The sequence below is a fragment of the Tachypleus tridentatus genome, chromosome 4 (assembly GCF_004210375.1).
Source record: "Tachypleus tridentatus isolate NWPU-2018 chromosome 4, ASM421037v1, whole genome shotgun sequence".
In the NCBI taxonomy this organism is placed as follows: domain Eukaryota; kingdom Metazoa; phylum Arthropoda; class Merostomata; order Xiphosura; family Limulidae; genus Tachypleus; species Tachypleus tridentatus.
In genome coordinates, this window is record NC_134828.1 from 62,842,573 (window position 1) to 62,865,997 (window position 23,425).

The following is a 23,425-nucleotide window of genomic DNA, read 5'->3' on the forward strand; positions in this document are numbered from 1 at the left end:
ATTGTAAATGAAAGTTATAGTTTTTATTAGTTTGATTTAGTCTTTTAATTTCCTTTTGTTAATTTATATGATATATATTGTGTACTTTTCCAACATTGCAATGTCAAAAAACATAAAGAAATTATGTCCCAGGTTGCACCAAATCACACCAAATAGCATCCATTTTTTTAATTTCCTGAGGGGGGCATGCCCCCGGACCCCCTAGTCAGGCGCGGCTGCGCCATGCTGTGGCACCTCTGGTGCCAGGCTATATACCTTTTCCTCTTTTTTTCATAAATGTCACTGGCTTGCCTGTTAATATGTATTTTGAAAGTGTATATTTCAAGTTCCTAATTCTACAAGGCAATATTTGGAAAAAAATTTCCCCTAGTATTTTGCACATGGCACATTTTTCTAGGTATTTTCTCTTGGTTGTCCACCACTGCTCGAGTAATTATCAAATTAAATGTAAATTACTATAAAATTGTCGTTGTTCAGACGTACCATAATTTTTATAACCGTTAGTTATTTGGGTTACAAATCTATCAAATAAAAAGTCGCACCACTTCTACCATACCCATGTGTCACATTCTCTTCTTTAGGATTTCTTAACAGTTTTCTCTTACACGTAATTATATTTTATAAAAAATAGAAGGCCAAGGTATTTATCTAACAAATGATGTATAACATTGTGTTCTTAATAGATAAGTTCCATCTTCACTCAGAGTGAAGTTTTATTTCAAGAGAACATTAATGGCTAGCTTGGATGAATTTGTAACAGCTATTGTTGCATAGCTAGAAAGCTAGAAAAATTTTAAGGGTAAGGGAAAATTGTCTGCTTGCTATTACTATATTTTCTTTGGTGCATTATTTAAGTACAATTTTAATGCATTACAATCATTAGTATAAAAAAGAAAAGAAAAAGTAATATTAAGTGTTATCAGCAATCAATAACAATAAAAAAGATTACATAAGTACTTTATTTCTTGTTTTTCTTATTTATTCATTATTATTATCAAAGCATCCAAAATATAAAAGTAGGAATAATTATAGGTTAGGTAAGATTAAGCAAATAAATAATAATGTTTCACAAAGCACATGCCTCCAGTGATTTACAACTTAATGGTCTTTTTGTGGTAAAATATGGCAATAAAACAATAACATTTAATTATAAATAGATGTATACTATTATGAGCATAATGCTACTTGGAATAAATGAATGTAGTTTCATGTTACAAATTAAAGTAAATTTTGAAATAATAAGTGTAATTTAGATTTTTTTTGGTGGTTTTGAAGTTTGTAAAATTTACCATCCCATATAAAGATAAGGTAGAGAAAACAGATAAAATACAAAGTTGTACTTAAAAATGTTTGAAATATTTTTAGGAGGTTTTAGGAATTACACAGAAGAAATTTGAGATTTTTTTTAGGTGAAAAATATTTTCTTTCTCATCCTAAAAATTGCTTTGCACATGGACTATTTAAAACAATATTCAGTATTTTGATGGACAAATCCTTATTTTATTAACAGTACTTCACTAAAAATGATTTTTTTTATATGAAGGACTTTTGTTCACTGAAAGACTGCCAGATTTTGTGAAGACATACATGCTAAATTGATGTTTAGAATAATTAAATCTGTAAAGACTAAATGAGTACATAGAAGTCACATGATTTGGCTTGAGAGTGTTAACATAGGACTTGCAGCTAAAAGGGCCAGTGTTCTGGCACTGAGCTGTGGGTACAAGTTATCCATGTCAATGTTCACTTATAAAGCATCTTTTTATGATTATGATTATCATTCTATGTTGTATAATTTCAGGAGACCAAGGAACATGTTCTGTCTAGGTTGTCCCATCCTCTAAACTAAACTTTAAAACAAAACACTTGGAACCAGCCCTTATAATTCAAGTACTTGCCATTATTTAAAATATGTATATCTGACCAAATCATATGAAGTCTATTGCAGACATACATTTATTTTAAAATTCCATCAGAAAATACTGAAAGAACAACATTTATTCTGTTTTTTTTTTTTAATGGAATGTGATCTGATTTCTAGTAAATTATTAAACATTACAAGTGTGTTAGACATATACAGCTTTAAACTGCAGTTCTATTACTGGAACAGACCTTTATAGAATCAACCAGATTCATTAAAGTATATGGTGGAAATTTTTCCTCTCTAAAACAGTATTATTAACTTTCCGTATACTAATGCTATGGAATTTAGATTAACAGTTTCCTGACATTTCCTCCATACTGAGCATGATTATTGATGCTAATTGCTTAAGCTAATATCATGTGATGCTAAACACTCTTCAGTTAGGATAATTTCTTAAAATGTAGCATACTTGTGTTCAAAAGTTGGTAGTGAATAATAACCATCCACCACATGATTGTTTTAAAATCATGAGCTAATTTAGTTTGCTTGGCCTAACCAATATGTGTCTTGTGTCTGCACATTCTTTCTCCTTGTAGTTTTACTTGAGACTTTTTGCATAGGTGTGTACAAATATTTTTTGTGAAATTTGAGCAATTTTGATTGAGTAATTGCAATGTGGCTTATATTTATGCCAAATGAGACTCATAGTCATAAGTTGTGAAGATCTGTCATATACCAGATTTGAAAATTAAATAAAGTTTCTCTGTGTTTGGTGTAAAGAAAACAAATGGAATAAAATTAAAATGGAAGATGTTTTACCTCAGTTATTTCTTAATGGATTGCCACTGTAGTACCACAGTCTGAGTTAAGGAAGGTGGAGAATTTGTAAACTATCACTCCTGTTAATAACACACTGCACCCTGCATTTGTTTTTTCTGTAAGACATTTCTGTGTTTTGGTTGTTTAACCTTCTGAATAGCCTTTCTGACAGCCTTAGAAGAGAATGAAGAAAATATTTGAATGAAAAATTGCTTAAGTCCAGATTAAGAATATTTTTAAAATATATCCTTATGAAATGTGTTTTGGTGTTGTGTTTACTGATGTGCATTGATAATAAAGTTAACCAAGTTTTTTTAATGGTACTGTCTAAAATGGTTGTGGCATATGCACTTTTATCTTGTTATGCAAGTAGCTTAACTGAAAAGAGAGATTGGCCAAAAAAGTAAAACATTGGCTCTAACACCATATTTACATTATGAGCAAGCTGTGAGCCCACAAATTAGCATTTTGTTTCCTTAGTAGCAGTTATAATTTATTAATAAATGGATGCAATTTTTAAATTAGCTTTCTTTCAAGACCTTCAGGGTGCTTGAACTGTTTAACACTCATGGAAAATATGAAAAAAAAAGTTTGTAAAATATCATTGCTAAAACATTTAAAATGGTAGTTATAGCTGAACGACTTAATCAAATGACCTTATTATGATAGATTTTGCTATGGGTATATAGGTCAGATGGCATAGCATCACATTTATGGACTTACATTCACAATTTTATTTAACTACTATTTTATTAATGTATATCAGTAAGTTTTTTGCATCAAATTATAAATTGTAATTCAAATTTTATTATTATTCATTAGTTAATTTCTTAATTTAAAAGTATTCATAAAAACAAATTCTGGTATGTTGAATGCAACTTTGGTTTAAAATTAGGTGTTTATGATTCCCAAGGATGATGTCTTTAGTTTCTTATGAATTAAAACTTCAACTTACTAATATTGACAAGCTTGAACAAGAATTAGAACCTCCTGCTTTTACTATTTTCTGAGATATTTAGTGAATCAAGCAAAGTAGCTTTAAATTCAAGTATGCAGCATAGAATATGAAATATTAATGTATCTCGGAATGTCTGGTATGGGTATTAACACTTTTACTAATAAAATAGAGAATGACGTTTCAACCTTCCTAACATCTTTGTTAATCTGGAAATGACCTAGGAAGGTTGAAGTGTTGTTCTCTGTTTTATTAATAAAAGTGTTAATACCCATACCAGACATTCTGAGATACATTAATATTCAAGTGGGTTTCTTGTCATCAAGCATATGAAATATTGCCATGTGTACAAAATAATGTCCTAAAAGCAAGATAATTTACTTGACTTTTTAACCAAGCTAGAAATAGGCTAAGTAATTTGTATACCTGGTCAAGCAGAGTTTTCATGCTGGCAAAGTAACAATCTGATGTCTAAATGTTTAGAAACTGGTTACTTGAATGTATTCAGGTCTCGCTGTATATAGTAAATTGTATTTTTTTTTTTTATTAGTTAGAAGTAATTTAACAGCAAATGTAGGAACAATTATTGACATTTTTGAAAGACTGAATGTGATGGATGTGGCCTGTTGTTGTCACTTAGATATGTCTCCTTAAAAACTAGAGGCACAGTAGATAAAAGTTTATATTTTAACTTGTTTGTTTCTCTCCATTATTACATGTATAATTTTCTCTACAAGTAGGTTTTCTCATCATCATGGATATTTTATCTATCTAGAGTTTTTGAAGTAAAAAGTTTGGAAGATATGATTACATTAGTCTTTTTCAAGATAATTTGTATAAAAAGCAACAAAGTATATGGCTAATTATAACTTCAGTTAGTTTTTTGTACTGAGTTAGAAAATTAAATATATCATTAATCTGAGTGTAAGCTTTATTTTTTTTTCATAATGAGTCTCTACAATGATCATGAGTGTAGCAGTACTGAACTTCTGTCATCCTGTTCTGATAGACTTCTCTCCATTGCTTTCATTAAATTAGTTTTATCTGAGAATTCTGTGGACTATATCAGTGACTTGATTTTTCCTTTGAATAAGTAAAATTTTCCACATTTTATGGTAAAGACAAATATGAATGTAATTCTTCATAACTTTGTACCACAAAGCACATATTAGTGCCTTGATCTTGTAAAATTTTGTTTCTTCATGTTGCTTAAAGTATCATTCCATATGACACACAGAAAGAGCATTGACTAAAGATTTGTGTGGATAAACTGTAATTGATAGTTGGGTGTCTGATTCTGCTATGTTAGTCTAGGTTTTATTAATTTCTGTGTACTTCAGTGTCAGCACTTTGGTTGCATCATTGTTTACAGAGCACAGGATTTCTAACAAGCTTTTCACAACATAAACATTTTAGACAAGACATCTTTCAATTTTGGTCATCTTTGAAAAGAAGCTGAGAGAAAATTATAGAATGATTTTTAGTGTCAAAATACTTTACTGCTTCATTAGAGTATTCAGCTGTTGCTGTATTGACTAAATATAAGCAGCATTTCATATCCACTCAGCTGCAGAATTTCCTTCTTAAAAATGTCATTGGCAGTTCATAATATTAATGCAATTTGATTTGTGAAATTCCATAACTGCATTAGAAAGTGTATTTTGTATCATGTCTTTCTGTTGGAACAAATGCAAGTAAACATTCCATTTATTACTAACTAATGACTGTTAATTGATTATTTAATAGCATATAATTATGGTAAATTGACCAGTATGAGCTACTTTAGGCAATACTGATAGAGAAGTATTTAGCTGCCGATGTGTTGCAAGTGTTGTTAATCATTCTTTTAAAGCTAAGAATTGTGTCAATTTATTAAAAACTATATTTCTATCTGGTGGAGATATTCACATAGAAAAGGGTCAAAATAGTTACCATTGTTTTGAGACCAAGGCACTGTTGTGTCATCATGTAATTCAAGACTTCTGTCAACTAGAAATTTGATTATAGTTGCTTTGCTTTTCAGTACTATTCTTTGCAGTTTATCTGCAAATGCACTATTAACTTGGTGTCTTTGTGTGGTTCTCATTGTGCTTGTGAAATGAGATAATTATTATTAGTACTTTGGAAACATTTACATAGATAAAAAAAAAAAAGGGTCTTATGCAAATGAACTGGTGAATCAGTTTCTTTAAACATTAAGGAATTTCAGCAAATACACAAATACTAATGTTTCTGTTTAGAGTATATTACAATGAATCCAATATCAAAATTTACAGTTGTTAAATATGTTTTTGTATAAGAAATTAAATAAACTTTTATTAAATAAATTTAACCTCTGAAATGTTTATTTTTGTGGTGAACTTACTGCATGTTTATTTTCTATAATATTTTTTAAAATTTGATAGTCAAGTGTTCTCATCTGGGCACTGTAAGGTTAATTGTCCTAGAAAGCTGTATTGAATTTTACTTTGTAGACCTGATTATTGTACAACTGGTAAGTCAATTTTTTTAAGTCTGAAACTTAATTTATGGGATAGGCCAAGTTACACACTGATGTATGTCGTGTTTGAAAATGGTGTGAATTTTCCTTTTAATAAGCCTTTTAACTGTATCAGAAATAAAAATGTTTGACTAACCATTCAGTTTAAGTATATTTTGTAAATCAGTCAGAGCCTTAAGTTTGCTTTATTTGAAAGGTTTTTCAACTTTCATATGTGAATAGGGTGATATGAACTGTAGTGTAGCAAAACCTACAGGAAGGATTTTTTTTTACATATTTGTTACAAAATGTTTGGTGAATACTCATGAAGAATATGTGGGAAAATGAGGTAACTGTATTTTGCCAAGCATTTTAGAGTAAAAGTTGTATTAATATGTACGTTGTTAATGTTCTTTCAAAAGTTTGAAGTTTAACTTAGAAGGTCAAGTGATAAATATGTTAATGTATCTTAACTACAGAGCAGGCTTTTAACCTTGTTTTGGATCACAAAACTAATGGATCATTCTAATCTATGTGTAAATGCTGTAGCAAAAAGTGCTGCAGCTCTATTACCAATAACAACTATTGTTTATTGGTAATGATCTGTATTTTATTGAAAATAACAAGTAGGCAGAATAAAATCAATAGCCATTCTAGGAAAATGTTCTGAGGAATGCAAAAATAATCTCTGTCAATTTGTGACATTGTATGTATAACTTGACAATTAGCTGAATTAATTAATATAATTGATTTCTTGCATGTATTAATTTAATTACTACACTAATTTAGTGGGGCTAGAGTCAATACTGATGTCAGCCATGTAATGTGAGTTATGCTGGATACATGTTTTTTCTTTCATATATTAGATCATTATAGAATTGATGTTTGTTATTTCTATTTCTGCTCAAACCAGTTGTACATAATGTTAAATTGTTGTGCCTATAAGGATCAAGCCCAGTAAAGAACATGGAGCAAAGTTTGGTACTGTATCATGCTTGTAATATCAGTAACAACATGGTGTAGTCCAGTTATACTTCATATTACATTTTATGAAGTGATTAGCTGTTTACTTCTTTTCTTAAGATATAAATGGTAGATCAACACAGTATTATCTAGAATAGTTCAAGGGGAAATATTATTATAGAAATGTGTTAATGTCTTTGACTTTCAAAAAAAGAAGAAGAAGAAGAAAAATAAAAATTCCAATTTTAAGTTTTGGTGATGTTACAAGCTGAAATAATTGGAATTTTCCAAATACATGTAACATCCATCATAAATGAAAAACTAGTTGGAATTTTGAGTAAAAATGTCTTTGAAAATAATTTCAGTTAGATAATTGAATAACCATATGCAATTAATTCCATGTTTATGAACTGTGTAGGGTAAGAAGTTTTAGTCTCCATAATGTACACATTAATTTAGTGAATCTATTTGTATTTTCCTTCTTGTTTGTTTAGGCAATTTTCAATACAAAGAATATTGTCTTGAGGAAAATGATTTGATTTTAGTGGCTAGCAGCATTTGTGTTTTCTGAGCTTAGAGGTTGCAGGAATGCACCACATCACCATTAACACAAGAGATACGAGATTCCATACTCTGACAGAGTGACTAGCCTATACTTGGTGACATTTAGATATAGGTAAGATAGAATGTATATTTACACTATATAGGGTATTGAACTGAACAAACAAGTCTAATCTTGATCACTTCTTTGTTTTCTCAAAGTTTAACAAAATCGTAGAAAGTCTATATAAAGTTTTAAATAACACATTTGAACTTTCCTTCATTGAAGTACCTTTACACAGAGAATAATGTACAACTGTAACACTCACTGGTATTAGTGTATGTATCATCTCTATTTAAGTCATCCTTAGAAAATAATGGCAAACATTTGAAATTTAATACTAATGGCATTTTTTGATGACTATGTTATGTATACACAATATAATATTTAAATTTGATTTTTAAAAAAGCTTTTAAGTAAAAGCTTACAAAAAACTGCAGAACCAAGTATCTAGTGAGCGAAATCTTTGTAAAAAAAACAGTTGGTACAGTATCCATTTCTTTTAGAGGTATGTATTGGCTTTTTCAAAAATACTGTAATGAGATTTTCACTCAACTAATTTTGATGTGATGCTCATTAATTAGATGCAAAGTACCCTGTAAATATTATTTTAAGGTGGTAAACAAGGTAAATACAGATAAATTAATCATAATCTATTTTAATATTACATTAAGAACACTAAATAGGAGATAAGAACTGTGTTCTCTGATTTGTAGAAGCTTATGTTACCATTATGTGCATTGCATAAAATAAAAACTTCTTTAGTGAAAACTACTTGTGATAATTTGAACGAAATTTCGTAACATTTTCACTTTTAATAACGGATCACTGTATTTGATAATTCTTATGTCAGTAACCAGTTGAAAAACTTCATGTATAGTTATTGATGAAAACATTTGAACATGCAAAATAAGAGGTAGTAGTTTGAACTGTTATGTTCCTTGTTTTTGGGTTAAGCAACAGATTACTAGTTAAATAACTGTCGATGAAGCATTATTCTAAGCATTGCAAAGTTTCTCACTTCTCTGTGTTATCCCACCTTCTCCAATAGTTTGAAGTCCTTCTTCCCAAATGGCCTTTTTTACTTCAGAGACTTAAAAGCTAGATGTATTTTAGGATTTCTCTAAGCACATTTGCATGGTAAATGCATACTGATGCATGTAGGATAATAGGGTGCTTTATCTTGACTTTCTGATACGTCAACAGTTGAATAACTGGAAATGCTAATTGTGAATAGTTGATTATGTCTGTGGGTCATGACACAAAGTGATTAAGCTGAACAACATTGTTATGATCACTTTAATTGTTGGAATAATTTGAAATAGTAATTATCAAAAACACTAATTTAACTGATTAATTTTGTGACATGAATTTAATTATAATTTTTGATTAATAGATTATTTGATGTGGCATTAATCAGTGTAATCAGTTCTCATAGATAATTCATTATTTTAGTTTATCACCCAGCTGGTACTTTTTCAAAACCAAATTCCATTCAGTTAATATTATTTTAATTTTAAATAACATACAGAGGATTATCATAATGAACAAGTAGTTTACCTAGATGCAGAACATGTATGTGCTATATGACATAAAAAAAAAAAATGTATGACTGAGACGGAGAGATTGCTTAAGTTTTAATATAAAGGTGTCTTGATGATTGGCTCCTTGTTTGAAGTTATGGTGTTTTTACTTTTAATAAATACATTATGGTTTTACTGAGTTGCAGTATTCTTCAAAATGATTTTTTTCTGAATTATGTTTACCAAATAGGATAAAATTTTTATGATATCAGATTAGTTTATTTTTAAAGTTTACATTTATTTTTAAGTGATGACAAAATATTCTAATGACTCAAATCTATATTTAATATTATTTTAGTATATCCTATTCCAAAGACATGCATAAATAAAATGGTTGACTAGCTAATTGCTTATAATTGCCATATATGAGCAGGCTTTTTTATTGGCTGTAAGTTGAGTTCATTCTGTTGTGCAAATGATGACAAATGTGGTATGATTAGTTTGTATTTTATTGCTTTAGTGATTTTTTTTAGGGTGATAAACATAAAGATTAAGCTTCTGAATTGGTTTATCTCAAAGTTTATTACTTTTCATATTGAGTGGCACTTGTCTACTACTGACCTTCTGTTGTTATTACATATAAACCAAATGTATTTTTGGTAAATAATTATATTTACTCAATCCATTGTGTGTGTTTAAAAGCCTTTTTAAATATTTGTCAAGTTTGAATATATTTATAGGAAAATGTAATTGTTGTAATAAATGCATAACAAATTGTGGCTATAGTTCTGTAAATGTCACAACATTAAGTTAATTGTCATTAGTATTTGTTATTAAGTACTGTTATGTAAATTCTCTTCTGAGATTTATTATTTGAATTGTGTTTACCATTTTGTATAAGAAAATGTTTTATTTTGCTAGAAAGAGCTAGACTATTTCAACCATGACTTCAAGTACAGGAAGCTGTTCTAGTATCCCACGCATTATGGTTTTTCGGCCTACAATGGAGGAATTCAAAGACTTCACCAAATATTTGGAGTATGTTGAATCTCAAGGTGCACACAAGGCTGGTCTTGCAAAGGTATAAAGTATTGCAACATAACATTAATAATTCATGTTTGTATTTTATACTCTGTTTTCAGTGTTGCTAAAATGAAGAGAAAAAAAAAGGAATTTTTCAAGTGTGTAATAGATATTTAAAGGGTCATTCCATGTCAAATCATCCATGGGGCTGCAGGTGACCCCACAGAATGCCTTGAAAAAATTCACGTGCTCATGTACCCATATAATGAAAAATTGCCAAAGAATAGATCAATATCTCTAATAATTTGTGATTTACAGCCCTGTAAAATTTAGTTAATATTTTTTATAACTCAAAGTAGGTTGAACATCATCCTGGATTTCTTTGTAGATCATATTCAGAGATGTCATAATATATGGTAAAAATCTGAAAAGGCTGAATAACTGGTGACATGGTCAAACTGTGGCCTGATGTAGGGCTATTTTTAGCTAAATCATAAAAAGTTGTATGCAACTAAATTTTTTTACAGGAGATCTAATAGACTTTTAATTACAAAAATTGCTGATTTATCAACTGATATGTTATAGGAAATTTGAAAACAAAATTCAGCTTTGTATCATATTAAGTCTTAGAGCTGTGGCTTATTAAATAAACCAATGCTTTTTATGATTTTGGGTTTTCAGGTGATTTTACAGCCTCACTCTGAAAATCCTAAGAGAGATAAGCTTGGTTTGAGAACATTTTTTGAATTCTAAAGATTAATTCAGTCAGTGTAGCAAATTGCAGTCTTCTACCACCATTACTCTTGCAGCTTTAAGCAGCCAAAGTTGCCTGAAAATGGATTTGCCAAAAATAAAAAAACTAATTAAATTTTACAGGGTTATAAATCAGAAACTATTAGAGATATTGATCTAATCTTTGGCAATCTAATCTTTTCATTATATGGGTAGATGAGCACATGTGAATTTTTTCAAGGCATTCTGAAGGGGATACCTGAAAATTTTCCAATATGTGGATGATTTGACATGGAATGACCCTACATACTTTCACACAGCACAGTACATTGGTATTCAGGAAGCTACATATATGTTTCCACTGGAATGTATTGTTTTTTAGAGATGAATAAAATGTGTACATAGTACAAACCAGGAAATAGAAACATGAAATTAAAAATAAACTGGATGTCAAAAGGTAAATAGTTGAAATTTTCAGAATTTCATCTTACTGTATAGTGATGAATCAGCAATGGTTAGCATTAGGGTAGAGAAAATAGACAAAATTATTTTATCTTATAAACTGTTTATATTTATTTAGCTTCTAAAGTTTATGTAAATGAATTTAAAAGTGATAAATGAAAATTTTTGTTCTTAGCATGGAAATTATATTGCACTCGGATTGTCTTAGTAAAAGTTTCAGATATTCACAAACAGAGTATCAGGTCATTCCATAAGTAATGTTCAATTTTAGGTTCAGAAAAAGGATTTCAAATGCTTTTAATTTTATTTAATCAGTAATGTTTGTTCCATTATTATTAATTATTTCCCTCCAATGATTCATAAGCTTCTGAATGCTGCTTCTTTAAAATGCTTGAGGTTTGGAGGAAAAGAATGTAAAGAGGGTAGTTTTGGCATATTCATGTGTTTCAAGCTCTTTTCCATTAAGATAGTTCTGCAAGCTTCAGAGTAAATGATAATCGGATGGGGTAAGGTCTGGAGAATAAGGAGGATGTAAGTTTTTCCCAGTTTAGCTCTTCAGTCTTTACAAATGTGATCCTTGCTGTAAAGAGCCATGCATTATTGTGGTGTAACATAACACTTTTACAGTTGATTAAAGCAGGCCTCTTTTCTTTCAGTGCAACATTCAAGCATTTTGGCTGTTGACAGTAAAAGTCTGATGTAATCGTTACATTGAGTTGCAGCAACTTAAAGTGGATTACACCAACAATATCCTACCAAATGCTTAACAAGATTTTCCTAGGGTGGGTGGAGGTCCATTTTGGGCTGTGCTTTTGCCAGTTTACCTGCATTGAGCCATTGTCTGCAGCACTTAACATTTTTGTAAAGTATCCATTTTTCATCTCCAGCCACTTAACCTGTTCAAAAAAGGTGAGTTATCTTCACAAGAGCGCAGAGAAGTACAACTGTCCACTCTTGCTCTAAGGTTGGCTTCTGTCAAATCATGGGGGCCCATTTTCTAAGTTTTGACACCTTTCCAAGCTGTTGCAGATGACAGTGAACTGTTGAATGGGTTGAATTAAGCTTCTGCTAGTTTTTCAACTGCAGCACAATCTTCAACAAGTGCAGCTAGCAGCAAGTCATCATTAAACTCAACAGGACGACCTGAATGTTGTGCATCACTTGAGCTGTAGTCACCTGATCTGAACTTTTGAAACCACCTACAACATTTTCTTTCATTGAGAGACTCCACACCATAAACACCTTGAATGTTTCTTGTAGTTTCTGCTGCACTATTGCCTTTTTCAAACTTGTAAAGCATTATATGCCTAATGTGCTCCTCAGACACATCCATCTTCATAAGAGTTTATTTGATTACTGATCTGAAAAAGTGAAGTTGTAATAGTTTCTTTTATTTGTCTGAACATTTTGATACACGTCGTATTACATATTTTAATCATTAAAGCCTTCTACAAAGACAGAAATGATGATGTACTTTCTGTATTAATTTTTGGACATCACTTATGGGATGATCTGATGTGAACAGTTTATTGAAAATCCAGATTCCTAGTGTAAATAAGGTTTGTAATGTGTACTAAAAACTTGTCAAAGTTTATAATGATATGCATAGTAAATTCAGATTTCTAGTATGTATAGCTTTTATATTTTTCAAAATTGTGTAAAATCTTCAACCTGTCAAGAAAAAGGGTTAATATGTTAATTGACTATTTTATTAATACAGAGTTCCTCAAACTAAAAAATATAGAAGCAGCAAAAAAATATAAAAAAATTGGCAGCAGATATTGTCAGCTAATTACCTTTCCTTTAGTCAGCAATTTAAAATTAATGACACTGGCAGGTAAACCTAGTAGCTTTGCCATAACAGTGACAAGGTGGTAATAATAAATGAACCAAAGATACTTAAATCACAAAACCTGAACAAAACTGAAGTAAAAACATATATATATAAAGGGAGAATTGTGTAGTAATAGCAATAAACATGATTGCATTATTTCAGTTACTTGGATAGTTGGAAAAATTAAACATTAATAAATAAGAAACACTAATTTTGATTAATTATTTAGTTTATGTAACAATAATTTATGTAATCCACACATGTCTTTGTGTAGTGTAAATTTAAAAAAAAAAAAGTTATTTCCAATATTTAACTGACTTAATCTCTGCTCATGGATAATCAGTTACTTCTGAGATTTTAATTCAACTCTGCATGCAGTTTAACTATCTTTATCAGTACATCTGTTAAATATACTTGCATGCTACTAGCCTAGAGGTAACTCTCACATAATTTTCTGCATAATTACTTAATGATGATGTCATCCTACAGCAATATTACATCATCAACAGGAGGCCAAAACCACCTGCATCTACAATAGTTTCCTGTGTGTGCTTGCATTTGTAAAACTTCGTTTTTATCCTCAGCATTATTTTGTACAGAAATGTTAAATTCTGGTCTGTGTTCTTTTTGTTGAGATTTACATCATAAATGAAACTAATTTTTGTTTTCTTTAGTATTTGTTTCAAAAGCTTTAATTTTACATCATGATTTCTCAAATGGTGGTGATTTATACTTAGTCTTGAGTGTGAGACATTGTTCATTTGTTATCTGAGGAATTCTTATGGCACATATCTCCTTTTTTTTCATTCGAAGAGAATTAGAGGGGCTTATTTGGCTTACTTAGGTCAGTTGGGATGTTGTGCTCTGGTGACAGTTTGGTAGAAACTTCTATACTACAACACACCAAACTCCTTTTGAATTTAATTGAGATTAATCCTCATGCTACTTTGAATTCTTCCTGAGGAGTAATTGTTGAGAGGGATTTGAAGAACATCCCTGAGTCAGAAATCATTGGTGATTTTTTTTAAGTCAAAACATTTTTGCTGTGCACTGTATCTCCACTCACAAGGATTGGATTATGCTGCAGACTAATATCTTAATTTTGACATTTACATCACCACATCCATCTGTCTGTGTCAAGGCAGGTTATCTAGATTGTAAGGTATGAATATACATTTCTAACCATCTCCAGTGTTTTCAGTGCCAGCAGTTTGGATATTCAAAGGCATTATGTTTGGTTCTTTGATATGTGCTTATTGTGATGGCAAAGACTGCAATGCTTACGATTACAAACTGGAACCACACTGCATTAATTGTAGTGGTTTCCACTCCTCTTACTTTCATTTTTGCTCTCAGCCAATACATCAGTTGGACCTGTGTTTCTGGTTCTGCCAGGACCTCGGCCTTGAAGATGTTGGAACCTGTTTACCATCAGGGTCTTCAACTCTGCTTGGGGACTTTCTACTCTTTTCCAGTACAGAGTTCGTACACCGAATCCCACGAATCCCCTCTTCACACCTGCCACTTCCAACTTACCTTAGAGTATGCTTCAAAACTGCATTCTTTTCCCACTTTGGGTTGTGTCTTACTTCCTCAGTGGGATTTGCTCTTTTGGAACACACAGTCTGCTGTTCCTCCTTTTGGTCTTCATGTCCAGGCACAGCTGACTGAATTGAGTCTGTCCTTTGGTGATGTTGCTGTCTCTGATTAGCAGCCCATCCCATTATGGCTTTATTATCATCCCCACCTGTGACTTTTCTTTGAGTCATCTAGGTGATGTTTTCAGTAGCCCTTCCACCATGTCAAGATTGGATTGTAGGTGAACTGTTTCTAGAGATGAGTGTTGTTGTCTCATAACTTAATGCTTTCCAGACTTGAAAATATATTTGTGACTTATACTCATGTCTACACATCCTTCTTACTTCTTGTGCACATTTTCTAAACTGCCTCATTGAAGAATGAAATGTCACTAGTAAAAGTACTTATGGAGAGTTACTGCATATGGTGGTGTGTCATCGTCTTATTAGTGAAGGGTTTTTGTTGTATGATACTTAGCAGCATGCAGTAGTGTGCAGTTTACAGGAAGTTACCTCAAGGTTAGTGGCATGCAAATCTCTTTTGGCAGACCTGAAGATAAATAAACTGTGTGTGAAGGTATTTATTAGAAATACATTTTCAGGTAAGGAAAATCTTAACATTGTCCTGGAGTGTCTTCATCACTCAGTAATGGCCAGATCTTGACTGGTTTCTTCAACCATGCAAGGGAATCTGTGTAACTGAAAATTTATTATTACTCATTTGGTTGCAAGTCACAAATTGAGTGTGATTATAAAAATGTTAAATTGGCATGTCATTCTATGTAAGAAAGCTTTTCCGTAAGAAGTTAAAAATCTAGCCAAGTTTAATCTGAACACAAAGATTTAGTTAAAAAGTAATTTTTCATTGTCACTATTGCAGTTTTACTGGGCAACCAAATTAATAAGCAATAGCCAGTTTCCACTTCTTAACCTTGAGGCTTGTAAATAACCTAAAACCTTCTTCAGTAACTGTCATATGAGGCTACATGTGAAGTTTTTCTTTTTTCTGAAAGTACTCTGAAATTCAGGACTTTAAATTTTTCATGCTTGTTGGCTATAAATTGAATCGATGATAAATGATACCTATAAATGATAAAATTAAACTATTCAGACTTTGTTGAGACATATTAGTGGTTAAAAACACATTGGAAGAAATTAGTTACAATAAAATGAAGTCCAAAGTTCAGAATAACTTTTATGAAAAAATTCAATTTACTTTTTTTTCTTGTAAGTTGTAACTTTTATAGTAGCATGTAAAGTGGAAGTACAGCTATACTATACATTTGCTATGAATGATAGGAAGAGCTGAAGAGCAGTAATATTGTCTAGAAAGTTGACTGCTTTTGATTTTCTGTTGTACCAGATCATCCCACCTAAAGAATGGTGTCCTCGCAAAGCAGGCTATGATAACATTGATCTCATTATTCCTGCTCCAATTACTCAGGTTGTTAATGGGTGCCAAGGATTATATCAGCAGTACAACATTCAGAGAAAAGCTATGACGGTCATGGAATTTAAGGAGTTAGCTGAAAGTGAGAAGTAAGCATAACTTGTGTTTATTAATGTCCTTCATTAGATTTTAATAAAATTTGCACAAATATAATGATAAGTAAGTTAGAACTTGTGTTATATCCTTGCCACATAATAATTTCCAAAACTGTAACCACAAACATGTTAGTCAGAGAAAGTTTTCTCTGTTAATTACTTATGAAATAACCAAAACAAAATATAGATGTAAGCACCTCATTTGGCAATGTGTGGAGCTGTTTAAATTATATTTCATTACAGCAGGATGAGCAGGTAAAATATTTGATTGTATTGCATGTGTGTTACATAATGTCTTAGTTTCATATAGTCTTCTGCCCAGGAATTAAATTGATCAGAGTACCCATATGTGTCATCTTGATAGTAGAATTTTATTTCTCAGTATCTGCATCAAGTGAGTGTTGTGCAGTTGGTATTGGAAGATGTAAAGATGTGTATTTTGGTACTAATTCAGATGAAGCAACTAATTCAACAAATGTTGAAAAAATTATATTGGGATGGTTATGGCATAAAAGTACAGAAAAAAGGTAAGGATGAATTCCCTACATAAGTAATCAGACCTTTCTACAACTTATCAACTAAATATTGAGTTCCTTTCATTTGGATGAAATCATGTTTGAATGAAAGCATTTAAACTGAATAATGCTTTTATAGTCTTTCAATGGCTAATTCCCATAATGTTGTAAAATTAACCAATTGGGTATTTTTGTGTAGGTATCTTTATATGGTTTTTCCAGTGTTTGACAATATTTCATATATCTTTAACCATATTGTGCTATTTCCAAACATATTCAGCACTTTTATGACACTAAGGCTTACATAGTGCACGGTGTTACAGGTAATAATTCTATACTAGGTAATGCATTCTTTTTCTCTTTACTTGTCCTGTGGAAAATAAAACTTTCAAAATACAGTATTATTATTGTAGTATATATAACATGGATTTTGTTACAATTGTTTAACAGGTAACATTTAAGATTACCTTCAGCCCCTGAGATCATATTTCTATTCTGTTTGAATATATTATAAAGTAATAAACCATTAATGACATTGCTAGTTTCTGGCACTTCTAGCAGTTCTAATTCTCTATGTAATTGATTTACAGGTATGGCACTCCTAAGCATTTTGATTATGAAGACCTGGAGAGAAAATACTGGAAAAATTTGACATACAACTCTCCTATTTATGGAGCAGATGTGTCTGGATCATTGTATGACAAAAATGTAGAAGTAAGATTATTAGAACAGAATATTTGCTTTTACTGTACTCAAAGAGTAATATTTTAGAATCATTTTTATAAACTTTTGTCTTAATCATGAAGAGAGGGAAAGAAGTTATAGTTCTTTAACCCTGTGGCTTCTTTTGCCATTTTTAACTTTCTTTCTGCATATGGTACTGTGTTACATTCAAAATTTAATTAAACCACTTTACTATTAATATATTGAAATAAAATTAGCATTGTATTGTATGTTATAATTTGAATTTTTACATTATTTTTGTTTTAATCACTTTTTTCCCCAAAGGAAACATTTAAAAATACATAAATTACAGTTTTTACATTATGCCATCCATACACTCTGAAATATCTTGAATTTATCACTGTGTCTTTCTTAGACACACAAGCTGGGATGTACAGGGGTTTCTACACATTAAGTACATATGTTTGATCAAATTTTTATGAGATCTACAGTCTGCAAACTTGGTTGTTATGGAAGTGGATGTAAATTTTCCAGCCCTTGACAGTTGCCATGCCCACTTTCTATACTTTGCCTTGAGATTTACACTGTACATGTAATTAGTTGACACAAGTGTATATAGTTGTTAGAAAAAGCTAGGTATACAATATAATATACCAGTTGTTTTAAAAATCATGTTTCAATGGCTTACTAGTTGTTTATCAGATTAACTTGTTGCCTGGGTTTTGAAACTATATAAATGAGGAGGTTTGCATGAGCTCCATCTTGTTTTGGCAATGCCTCTTTGCAGGAAGTTGGCTAAAATGCCTTCATAAAGGGCATCAGTTGATAATTAACAAAGAACTTGAAAGAAAAATTAAAAATAAATTAAAACTTGAAAGTATAAGAAAAATACAACTATTCTAGTGGATTTCTATGGAGTGTTGAAAGGTATATACATATTTTCATTGGGTGATTTAAACATTTCGTTCCACTGTATATTGACGATAAGATATAGTTTGTGATGTAGTAGAGAAAATAGAAAATTATAAACATGCACCTTAAATATTTTTATTTTAGTTTGAGGTTCTAGAGATTACAAGAAGGAAATATGAGAAATGTAAGGTAAAAATAGTATTTTTATACAGTGTTGTGCAAAAATGTTTAGGACAAAAGTGTGGGGTTAATTTTTCCTTGCCATTACAGATGTAAATTTCAATGATCTTGTTATGCTTCACTGATCCATTTTGCCAGTTAAATGAACCAGGTGAGAATAATTATCATTCTTTAGAATTACCATATACTTGTACCAAGGATATATCATATGTGTTCTGCTTAAATGAACAAACTGATCAAATTTAGGGTTTGAAATAATTGTCATGATACTCCATACAGTGTTTTAACTATGTAGAAAGAAGATGATAAACTGATATGGTACTAGCATATGCTATAAAAAATCAGTTTAATAGTACTCCATAAATATATTTTGATGGAGACAATGTTTAACATCATATGTTAAGATTTGTTGTTAAGCCATAGTCAAGAAAACAGAGAGTTGTGAGTAGAGCTGAGAGTTTGCATAAAAGTTTTATATAAAGCTGGTTAAACTCTCCAACAAATTTCTGCAGACTTGAAATTCTCTTCAAACACTGTCAAGTACACCCTAAATCATGACACTAAGATAGGCAAATTTTAAAATAGGAAAGGAAGATGTAAAACACTTAAACACAATTATATTGATGGTAAGTATCTTTGTTTATGCAGTATTCAGGATGGAAGGAAGACTGATGTCAAACATGAAATAAAATACAATGTACCAGATGATAGAAGAGTGTCCAGATCTACAGTTAAGAAGACTCAACAAGACTAATATTTGGTCATGTAGCAGTTAAAAAAACCTTTATTTATTTTGATCTCCAAATGTTGTTAAGATGCTGAAATTTGTTCAAAAGTACAAAAACTGGACTGTTGATGATTTGAAAAGGGTATTATGGATGGATGAGCCTGAGTTTGAAATATTTGGTTCAAAGTTTAGGTTGTACATCTGGCAGAAGAAAGGTGAAAAAATTACTTAATGTATAGCACCTACTATGAAGTATGAGGGAGGCAGTGTGACAATTTTGGGGTATTTTTCTGCTGAGGAAACAAAGCATTTGCAAAATAGATGGAATGAAGGATCAGCACAAATACGCTCAGGCCCGTCTTGGTGTACCCAGTGATTTACTTGTTATTAGTAAAGGATTCTATTACCAAGATGATAATGACCCAAAACACTCATCCAACCTATGCAGAAATTACTTGGCTAAGAAAGAAGCTGCTGAAGTAAATCAAATAATGCAGCAGCCCCTACAGAGCCTCAGTCTCAACCCAGTTGAGCAGATTTAGTAATTGATAGATCAAAAACTTGACAAATCAAAAGTTACTTCCAAAGAAACTTTACGGGAGTGTATTAGAGACACTTGGACTACAAACCAAAAGAACACTTTGATTAAATATATCATAAAAATACCTGAAAGACTGTTTACAGTTATTAAAACAAGTGGGAAACAAAATACTAACTTTACTGAACTGAAGCATTTCCCATTTGTTTTAATAACTGTAAACAGCCTTTCAGGTATTTTTATGATATATTTAATCAAAGTGTTCTTCAGTTATTAAAACAAATGGGGAAACAAAATACTAACTGTTTACTGAACTGAAGCATTTCCACTGAGTTTCTGGTATACTAAATATGAAGATTAATAAAGCTTTGATGTTTCACCTATGATTTGCCTTCCCCTGTTCTTTGAAAGTAGCCTGAAACCTAATTTTTCAGTTTGTCTTGACATTTTTGCATAGTACTGTACTTCACATAAAACTGTATAAACTATTCAGAGCACAACTGGAAATAATTACTTTGAATAATGAATTTTTTTTATGATAAATAATAAAGAAAACCAAAATTAAATGTTTTATTTTCCTGAAACTACATACTTTAAGGAATGCTCTTGTCAAATTTTAAGCAATTTCATGCACTAGTTTTATCTTTGGAATGATATATTATGAGAATGACATTACCTACTAAAATAAATTTGTAGCTAGTAGTCATAGGGTTCAAAATGATCTAAGAGTAGAAAAGCAATGATTTTAGTAGGGAAATTTTTAAACAACTGCATGAAAAACTTACTTAGTAGGCAGCATCTTTATCATCAAATCTGTTTCATTACCATAAATATAATCATTGTGTTTTACTAATTTCTTTGAATCATTTTTAATTCATCTTCTATTACATTTTTAAAAATTACCTGTCACATGAACAATTAATAAGAAAAAAAACTAATTTGTCCTCATTTAGGAGACATTTACTTAAATTCATGTGTGGGCTAAGCCAAGAAGAGCTAATGGCCATAATTCATTTAATATTTATTTGCTGTTTGAACAGTTAGCTGTGTCATGACAGTTGTTATTTAGTCATGTTACTGAGACAAAAGGTAATGGTAAAAAAATAATTAAAATAAAGTTATGTGATTTTTTTTTTATATCAGCCCTGTCAAACATTTTGAGTTATAACAATTTGACCATGTAATGTTTTTGCAGAAAAATAAACACAAGCACCATATCTATTTTAAATAGTTGTTAAGTCTCACATATTCTAAATTAGTATTAAACAAAAAATCTAAATATAGATTATCGCATGTAAATGGTAATATTTAATGGGTAAAAAGTTTAATGAATGATAATGTAGTATCAGTATAATGTATAAATACAAAACGAAAATAAATATATTAAAGCATTTTATTTACAAAATTCTGGTCTAAAAATTAATAATTGTGGCAATTAAAACTATATGACAACAGTTAAATCTTTTTCTTGATAAAATTTGAGAAACATCAAAGCTTTAATAATGAATGAAAGCTAAGTCTAAAAAGAATTTCATTTGTTTTTATAGTATTGTATTCACTTTGATGTTATCATAGGTATAGAAATATTCATTATATTTTGTCTAATTTAAAATAATCTAGTTGTACCACTTTATTGAACATGAATTTCAGAAGTCCCAAACCCCCAAGACTACTTTTGTAAATGTTTTAGCACTTATTTTTATTGATTTGGTGATAAATGATAGTCTTGACCATTACAAACATATTTTATAGTAATTTTTTTTTGTTACAGATGTGATTGTTAAAATGTGACCTGAAGAACTCAGTAAAATTTTTTCTTCTATAGGAATTCAATATCAATCATTTAAACACAATACTGGATCTTGTTGGGGAGGACTATGGAATTCGTATTGAAGGGGTTAACACTGCTTATCTTTATTTTGGAATGTGGAAAACTACATTTGCATGGCACACAGAAGACATGGAATTATACAGCATTAACTATCTTCATTTTGGTGCTCCGAAATCATGGTACGCTATTCCACCAGAGCATGGTCGACGACTTGAAAGACTAGCAGCAGGTATGTGTGTGTGTGTGTATTTTAATGCCTCAGATTTCAATTTTAATATTAAGATAGGCTGAAAGAGCATGTCTGTGGGAATAAAAGTTGTAAAACATTGTAAAAGTATGAAAAAGCTTATTTTTAGTCTTGTACTTTCTTTTACTTATGTCAGACATTATTATAACATTTGCCACAAAAGTTGAATATCATTACAGTCCATGATAACAGTTCATGACTACTGAAAATTTTAGAGTTTATACTATACTAAGTCTTGGAAGATGGCTAACAATACCTACTGAAGGTTTTTAGTGGTGTGTATATGTGTAATAAACCTTTTGGGTAGGATGGTTTAAAAAATGCAGCAGTACATATAAATGACAAATAAACATATTCTACAAATTACTGTAAGAAGGAATAGATATGGGTGCTCGAGCTCATGAAGTTCCACATCTAGACTACTATTGACTGCAGGAAGCCAGTTTTAGTTAAGAAATCTTGTTTCAAGTGAAAAAGATTTGCAAAAGTAAAACAGAATTCTGTAACAAGATTGGTGGTAATGATTATAAATGCATCCTTTGAAGTAGACATTCCAACTCCAATTGTGGTTGCATATTTATGCATACAGTATAATAAATTCTGTGATATCTTGATTAACTCTGTGGACATGAGTTCCTGTATTTTGCACAACCTTGTAACTATCAGAAGATATAGTATAACTCAATATATTTAATGTATCTTCACAAATTTCAGTGAGCTTGAAGTAAAGGTAATAATTATTTTACATATAAATAAATCAAAATTTTTCATTAACCTTTTCAGTATGGGGTCAGTTTATGAGACCAATTGCATGACCTCTTTGTATGAATTTAAATTCATTTTAAATTTAATACTTCCAACTTTCAATATAGTGTGTATATCTTTAACTGAAATTCTGCCAATTTTTTAATATTATACAAGTATTTATAAGTAGTATTTTTTATTAAAGTATTTCTAATATAATAAAGATTTGTCCTTAAATACATTATTTGCCTGTGTGCAAAGTAATTTTATGTTAACATTAAAAATACTTTTCTTCATCTCAGAAACTCAACTTTTTTCTTTGTGTAATTCCTAGATCTTCTTAAATACATATCAAACTTTTTTCCAGTAGAACTTCATAGTTTGTTATTTACTCCAACCTAACTGAAAATGGGATTGGTAAATCTAACTGATCTTGTAACCACAAAAAGGAAAAATCAAAATAAATCTAAATTACCATTTTTTCTTTCTATAATGACTACATATTATAATATAAAACCACATTAATTTATCCTAGCTATCTTTTTATAATTAAATGTGATTTTTTTCTCTTTGAACCATGAATAACTACTTTTCGCATTCTTATTAGTTGTAAATTATTCAAGGAACGTGCAGCTCTTGTTACGCTATGCAAATTATATTATCCACGAGC

General features: G+C 30.4%; 1 protein-coding gene across 7 annotated transcripts in view; it reads left to right on the forward strand.

Moving 5' to 3' along the window:
* LOC143249271 (lysine-specific demethylase 4A-like) overlaps positions 1 to 23,425 on the forward strand; it is a 71,862-nt gene that overhangs the window by 4,435 nt on the left and 44,002 nt on the right. For 4 of the 7 annotated variants that reach the window (XR_013027702.1, XM_076498809.1, XM_076498811.1 and 1 more), the window contains exons 2-6: positions 7,575 to 7,756; positions 10,126 to 10,285; positions 16,196 to 16,371; positions 17,483 to 17,606; positions 21,759 to 21,993. Coding sequence is in view for 6 of the 7 variants with exons in the window: in XM_076498809.1 (XP_076354924.1) it covers positions 10,148 to 10,285; positions 16,196 to 16,371; positions 17,483 to 17,606; positions 21,759 to 21,993 (673 nt within the window). In the remaining variant the exon portion in view is untranslated. Of the gene's footprint in view, positions 1 to 7,574; positions 7,757 to 10,125; positions 10,286 to 16,195; positions 16,372 to 17,482; positions 17,607 to 21,758; positions 21,994 to 23,425 lie in introns of those variants that run through there. The other 3 variants (XM_076498810.1, XM_076498812.1, XM_076498813.1) reach the window with 3 other exon arrangements.